The sequence below is a fragment of the Telmatherina bonti genome (assembly GCF_933228915.1).
Source record: "Telmatherina bonti genome assembly, chromosome: 10".
Taxonomy (NCBI): domain Eukaryota; kingdom Metazoa; phylum Chordata; class Actinopteri; order Atheriniformes; family Telmatherinidae; genus Telmatherina; species Telmatherina bonti.
The window spans coordinates 41,065,856-41,073,355 of record NC_136628.1 but is presented as its reverse complement, the minus strand read 5'-3'; the positions used below and the strand labels follow the sequence as shown (position 1 = coordinate 41,073,355).

The following is a 7,500-nucleotide window of genomic DNA, read 5'->3' as shown; positions in this document are numbered from 1 at the left end:
TGTTGAGGTCCAGGTAGAAGTGTTAGAAGGAAAATCCCAGTCTGAGGTGAATTCCGCTTCTTCCTTTCCATGCAGGTCCTGGACTACTGGGTGTTTGGACGGATCTTCTGTGATATCTGGGCAGCAGTGGACGTCCTTTGCTGCACGGCATCCATCATGTCTCTGTGCGTCATCTCCATAGACCGCTATATCGGTGTCCGCTGCCCGCTGCAGTACCCAATGATTGTTACAAAGGGGCGGGCGCTGCTCGCCATGCTGGGGGTCTGGATCCTGTCCTTCGTCATCTCAATCGGGCCTCTGCTTGGCTGGAAAGAACCGCCATCACAGGTCAATATGGATGTATGGATCATTTATGCAGTTAGAGTGAAGGACAGGAAGATCTCAACAGAGCAGAGGGGAACGTGAAGGAGTGAAACCGCTAAATGGAATCTGAGAAGTTAAACGGCTGAATGAATGCCCACAGAGAAGGAGTCAGATGGTTAAATGAAAGTTTAAGGAAGAATCAAACCACTGAATGAATGTTAATGGAGGATCAAACCACAAAATGGAAGCTAACTGAGAAGGAGTCAAACCGCTAAATGAAAGCTAACTGAGAAGGAGTCAAACCATTAAATGAAAGCTAACTGAGAAGGAGTCAAACCATTAAATGAAAGCTAACTGAGAAGGAGTCAAACCATTAAATGAAAGCTAACTGAGAAGGAGTCAAACCGCTAAATGAAAGCTAACTGAGAAGGAGTCAAACCATTAAATGAAAGCTAACTGAGAAGGAGTCAAACCACCAAACGAAAGCTAACTGCGAAGGAGTCAAACCACCAAACGAAAGCTAACTGAGAAGGAGTCAAACCACTAAATGAAAGGTAACTGAGAAGGAGTCAAATGACTAAACAAAAGCAAACAGAAAAGGAGCCAAACCGCTAAATGAAAGCTAACTGAGAATTAAACCACAAAAGGCAGGACTCTTATTGCTAAAAATAAGGTAACTGAGAAAGACTCAACCCAACAAATGAAAGCTAAGTGAGAATGAGTCAAACCGCTCAATGAAAGCAAACAGAGAAGGAGGAGAACCGCTAAATGAAAGTTAACAGAAAAGGAGGCAAAACGCTAAATGAAAGCTAACAGAGAAGGAGGCAAACTGCTAAATGAAAGCTAACAGAGAAGGAGGCAAACCACTAAATGAAAGCTAACTGAGATTGAGTCAAACAACTATGGGAAAACAAATTGAAAAGTAGTCAAATGACTAAATGAAAGTGAACAGAGAAGCAGGCACACTGCTAAATGAATGCCAACTGAAAAGGAGGCAAACCGCTAAATGAAAGCTAACTAAGAATTAGTCAAACTGCTAAATGGAAGCGAACAGAGAAAGAGGCAAACCGCTAAATGAAAGCTAACTAAGAATTAGTCAAACTGCTAAATGGAAGCGAACAGAGAAAGAGGCAAACCACTAAATGAAAGCTAAAAAAGGAGTCGCACCGCTAAATGAAAGCTAACAGAGAAGGAGGCAAACCGTAAATGACAGCTAACAGAGAAAGAGGCAAACCGCTAAATGAAAGCTAAATAAGGAGTCACACCGCTAAATGAAAGCTAACAGAGAAGGAGGCAAACCGTAAATGAAAGCTAACAGAGAAGGAAGCAAACCGCTCAATGAAAGCTAAATAAGGAGTCACACCGCTAAATGAAAGCTAACAGAGAAGGAGGCAAACCGCTAAATGAAAGCTAAATAAGGAGTCACACCGCTAAATGAACGCTAACAGAGAAGGAGGCAAACCACTTAATTAAAGCTAAATAAGAAGGAGTCACACCGCTAAATGAAAGCTAACTAAGAAGGAGGCAAACCGTAAATGAAAGCTAACAGAGAAGGAAGCAAACCGCTAAATGAAAGCTAAATAAGGAGTCACACTGCTAAATGAAAGCTAACAGAGAAGGAGTCAAACCGCTACATGAAAGCGAACAGAGAAGGAGGCAAACCGCTACATGAAAGCGAACAGAGAAGGAGGCAAACCACTAAATAAAAGCTAACTGAGAAGGAGTTAAACCACTGAATGAAAGCTAACTGAGAAGGAGTCAAACCGCTAAATGAAAGCGAACAGAGAAGTAGACAAACCGCTAAATGAAAGTTAACAGAAAAGGAGGCAAAACACTAAATGAAAGCTAACTAAGAAGGAGGAAAACCGCTCAATGAAAGCTAACAGAGAAGGAGTCACACCGCTAAATGAAAGCTAACTGAGAAGGAGTCAAACCATTAAATGAAAGCTAACTGAGAAGGAGTCAAACCACCAAACGAAAGCTAACTGAGAAGGAGTCAAACCACCAAACGAAAGCTAACTGAGAAGGAGTCAAACCACCAAACGAAAGCTAACTGAGAAGGAGTCAAACCACTAAATGAAAGGTAACTGAGAAGGAGTCAAATGACTAAACAAAAGCAAACAGAAAAGGAGCCAAACCGCTAAATGAAAGCTAACTGAGAATTAAACCACAAAAGGCAGGACTCTTATTGCTAAAAATAAGGTAACTGAGAAAGACTCAACCCAACAAATGAAAGCTAAGTGAGAATGAGTCAAACCGCTAAATGAAAGCAAACAGAGAAGGAGGAAAACCGCTAAATGAAAGTTAACAGAAAAGGAGGCAAAACGCTAAATGAAAGCTAAATGAGAAGGAGGCAAACTGCTAAATGAAAGCTAACAGAGAAGGAGTCAAACCACTAATTGAAAGCTAACTGAGATTGAGTCAAACAACTATGGGAAAACAAACTGAAAAGTAGTCAAATGACTAAATGAAAGTGAACAGAGAAGGAGGCAAACTGCTAAATGAAAGCTAACTAAGAATGAGTCAAACTGCTAAATGAAAGCGAACAGAGAAGCTGGCACACTGCTAAATGAAAGCGAACAGAGAAGGAGGCAAACCGCTAAATGAAAGCCAACTGAAAAGGAGGCAAACCGCTAAATGAAAGCTAACTAAGAATTAGTCAAACTGCTAAATGGAAGCGAACAGAGAAAGAGGCAAACCGCTAAATGAAAGCTAAAAAAGGAGTCACACCGCTAAATGAAAGCTAAAAAAGGAGTCACACCGCTAAATGAAAGCTAACAGAGAAGGAGGCGAACCGCTGAATGAAAGTGAACAGAAAAGGAGGCAAACCACTTCATGAAAGCTAAATAAGAAGGAGTCACACCGCTAAATGAAAGCTAACAGAGAAGGAGTCAAACCGCTACATGAAAGCGAACAGAGAAGGAGGCAAACCGCTAAATGAAAGCTAACAGAAAAGGAGTCAAACCGCTACATGAAAGCGAACAGAGAAGGAGGCAAACCGCTAAATGAAAGCTAACAGAAAAGGAGTCAAAACTCTAAATGAAAGCTAACTAAGAAGGAGGCAAACCCCTTAATGAAAGCTAACAGAGAAGGAGTCAAACCGCTACATGAAAGCGAACAGAGAAGGAGGCAAACCGCTAAATGAAAGCTAACAGAGAAGGAGTCAAACCGCTACATGAAAGCGAACAGAGAAGGAGGCAAACCGCTAAATGAAAGCTAACAGAGGAGTCAAAACTCTAAATGAAAGCTAACTAAGAAGGAGGCAAACCGCTCAATGAAAGCTAACAGAAAAGGAGGCAAACCGCTAAATGAAAGCTAAAAAAGGAGTCACACCGCTAAATGAAAGCTAACAGAGAAGGAGGCGAACCGCTGAATGAAAGTGAACAGAAAAGGAGGCAAACCACTTCATGAAAGCTAAATAAGAAGGAGTCACACCGCTAAATGAAAGCTAACAGAGAAGGAGTCAAACCGCTACATGAAAGCGAACAGAGAAGGAGGCAAACCGCTAAATGAAAGCTAACAGAGAAGGAGTCAAACCGCTACATGAAAGCGAACAGAGAAGGAGGCAAACCGCTAAATGAAAGCTAACAGAGAAGGAGTCAAACCGCTACATGAAAGCGAACAGAGAAGGAGGCAAACCGCTAAATGAAAGCTAACAGAGGAGTCAAAACTCTAAATGAAAGCTAACTAAGAAGGAGGCAAACCGCTCAATGAAAGCTAACAGAAAAGGAGGCAAACCGCTAAATGAAAGCTAAAAAAGGAGTCACACCGCTAAATGAAAGCTAACAGAGAAGGAGGCGAACCGCTGAATGAAAGTGAACAGAAAAGGAGGCAAACCACTTCATGAAAGCTAAATAAGAAGGAGTCACACCGCTAAATGAAAGCTAACAGAGAAGGAGTCAAACCGCTACATGAAAGCGAACAGAGAAGGAGGCAAACCGCTAAATGAAAGCTAACAGAAAAGGAGTCAAACCGCTACATGAAAGCGAACAGAGAAGGAGGCAAACCGCTAAATGAAAGCTAACAGAAAAGGAGTCAAAACTCTAAATGAAAGCTAACTAAGAAGGAGGCAAACCCCTTAATGAAAGCTAACAGAGAAGGAGTCAAACCGCTACATGAAAACGAACAGAGAAGGAGGCAAACCGCTAAATGGAAGCTAACAGAGAAGGAGGCAAACCGCTAAATGAAAGCTAACAGAGAAGGAGGCAAACCGCTAAATGAAAGCTAGCAGAGAAGGAGGCAAACCGCTAAATGAAAGCTAGCAGAGAAGGAGGCAAACCGCTTAATGAAAGCTAGCAGAGAAGGAGGCAAACCGCTCAATCAAAGCTAACAGAGAAGGAGGCAAACCGCTTAATGAAAGCTAGCAGAGAAGGAGGCAAACCGCTCAATCAAAGCTAACAGAGAAGGAGGCAAACCGCTAAATGAAAGCTAACAGAGAAGGAGTCACACTGGGTGAAGTTTTTTATGTGACAAGGAGAAGATGTTTTTGAAGAAGCCGCGTCTTTTTATTGAGTGTTTTTTTAACTCATACGTCACATCATTCAGCACCTACAAAGTCTTGTTTGTTCTATTTCCACTTAACTTGTAGGAGACACAAGTTCATACACTGCACACTAATTATTTGATCTCATTTTCTCCCTGAGGACTAATTTTGGCAAACAGCATTGTGGACATCAATGAGCCCATTCATCCCGACTAAGTCAATTTATACGTTTCAGCATCCATTAGAGCTGTTGTTGATCCTCAGGCGATACATGATGCACCGCTTCACCTGCTCACCTGTCGGCCTGCCCTGCTCCACATCATATTTAGCATTGTTAGCAGCATTTCGCATGTGTAAAAATGTAGTTCCAGGGTTATGTTTAGCATTATATTCTGGTCGAGAATCATTTCTACTTAGAATGCAAAAAAGACCCCCAGCATCCAGCCTTGTCTGTCGCACAGATTCCTCATAATTCTGAAATTGTTCCATGACGTGTTTGTCTCAGAGTGATGAAGCTCTGTCCGTGTGAGAAACTCTGAAATGCTCCTTCCATGCCCAGTTAACCCAATGAATTAAGGTGTTCCGATGAGGCTTTTCTTCCTGGTTCTGGTTTTAATTAGATGGGGCAGATTGCGCAGGGTTTTCTGTGACAGAAAATAATAAAGGCCCTGGATCTGATGGTTTTGTGTCCTCCTGTAGGACGACACGGAGTGCGTCATCACTGAGGAACCTTTCTATGCTCTCTTCTCGTCGCTCGGTTCCTTTTACATCCCTCTGGGCATCATCCTGGCCATGTACTGCCGAGTCTATGTGGTGGCCAAACGCACCACCAAGAACCTGGAGGCCGGCATGATGAAGGACCGCGCAGAGGACTCCAATGAGCTTACGTTGAGGATCCACTGCAGGAACCAACAGGTCCAGGACGCATGCCCACCCTCCAAGTCAGGAGGGGGAGGGGCCTCGGCCGGACGCAGCGCGCTCAGTGTCAAACTGCTTAAGTTTTCCCGCGAGAAGAAAGCTGCCAAGACCCTGGGTGTGGTGGTGGGGATGTTCATCCTCTGCTGGCTGCCCTTCTTCCTGGTTCTGCCCATCAGTAGGTCCTGCTAACCATCCCATTTTCACCCGGTTTAAATCCATGTTAGCTGCGTGACATGTTAATGCAAATACCTGCTAATATTACAACCAGATAACATTAGCTAACATCTAACTCAGATAGTTTTAGCTAACATATAGCGTTACCTAACAAGGACGGTCCAGAGAAACTTCCTTTTTTCTCTCCTCCAACCCTCATGGTGTTTCTTTCCGCTCTGTTAAAGGCGGCGCCGGATAAAGCTGGCTCCGTTTGTGACCTGTTCTGTGATCTGTGTATTATTATGTGCTTGTTTGTAAAACCTTGGACTGGTTGTACTGGAACCTTGAATTTCCACTCGGGGATGCATAAAGTTTTCTTGATCTTGATGTAACCCAGACAGCAGAAGCTAACATTACATTCAGCTATAGTTTGTTAGTATTCCATCTAACATCCTGGTCTTCCTAGTCTTCCTGGTCCTCCTGGTCCTCTGGGTATATAAGAGTAGCATGGCAGCAAGATGCCTGTTGGTAGCCGCTGGTCACCAGGAATTAGCCTGTAATTAACTAAATCTATTAATAAGCAGTCCTGCAAAATATCTGTTTCTTCCATTTCCTGTTTCCTTATGGTTTCTGAGGTTCTGGTATCAGCAGGTCCAGAACATCCTGACGATGTTTATGTGTGTTTAGGCTCCTTCGACAGCAGCCTTCGTCCTCCTGACACTGTCTTCAAGATCATCTTCTGGTTGGGATACTTCAACAGCTGCCTGAACCCCATCATCTACCCCTGCTACAGCCGTGAGTTCAAGCAGGTAACGTCCTCGACCTGGTCCCCCCCCCCCCCCCGGTCCCCACCCTGGTCCCCCTGGTCCTCCTGGTCCTCCTGACCCTGGTCTGTGCTGGTTTCAGGCCTTCATCCGGATCCTGCGGTGCCGCTGGAAGAAGAAGCGCCCGGGCTGGCAGGCCTACTGTAACTACCGGGGTCAGCAGGGTTCCAGCAATTCATCCGTCCTCAACGGGAGCCAGCAAACGCTGTCCTCCATCAGCCAGAGTCCCAGTTGTGCGTCCTCTAAGCCCCGCCCAGCGCCGTGGCCGTCTTCGGGCCGTCGCGCCCCCCCCCAGCTCTGCGGGCAGAGGGCGGCTGAGTCCCCAGGCTGGCGGGACGCCGCGCGGTGTCCGAGGAGCCAACGGTCTGAAACCATGAAAAAAAAGTAGAGCAGGCCAACATGCTAATGATGCAGGCTCACCTGTCTGGGGGCGGAGCTTCCAGCAGAACATCAAACTGGACAAAGAAGTAAAGTTTTATTAAAACTGAGGAAAAACATAAACATGTAACATCCCTCCTGGTTTCCATGGTAACATGACATCCTGCTTCAGCGGGTTCTGGTTTGGTTCATACGGATCCAGTAAATGACCCAGTAAGGGCCGCTGTTGCTCAGGGGTAAGAGGAGTTAGGAGATTGACTCCAGGCTTCCTGACTACATGCCGAAGTGTCCTTGGGCAAGACATGGAACCCCAAGTTGCCACCCGATGTGCCTGTCGGTGTGTGTGGATAGAAGCGTCTGCTAAATGACTGCGGAATAGAAAATGATAATAATTCATGTTATTTATGACCAAAAGAACCCCAACAGATTGGATCAGGACCA

At 44.7% G+C, this 7,500-nt stretch overlaps 1 protein-coding gene across 1 annotated transcript in view; it reads left to right on the top strand.

Annotated features, from left to right (window-relative positions):
- LOC306761387 (alpha-1A adrenergic receptor-like) overlaps positions 1-7,069 on the top strand; it is a gene marked incomplete at both ends in the record, with an annotated part of 7,749 nt that extends 680 nt beyond the window's left edge. The window contains 4 exons of the mRNA XM_079247510.1: positions 76-327; positions 5,486-5,879; positions 6,545-6,666; positions 6,764-7,069. Of these exons, the coding sequence (XP_079103636.1) occupies positions 76-327; positions 5,486-5,879; positions 6,545-6,666; positions 6,764-7,069 (1,074 nt within the window). The remainder of the gene's footprint in view (positions 1-75; positions 328-5,485; positions 5,880-6,544; positions 6,667-6,763) is intronic.
- Between the last annotated feature and the right edge of the window lie 431 nt (positions 7,070-7,500).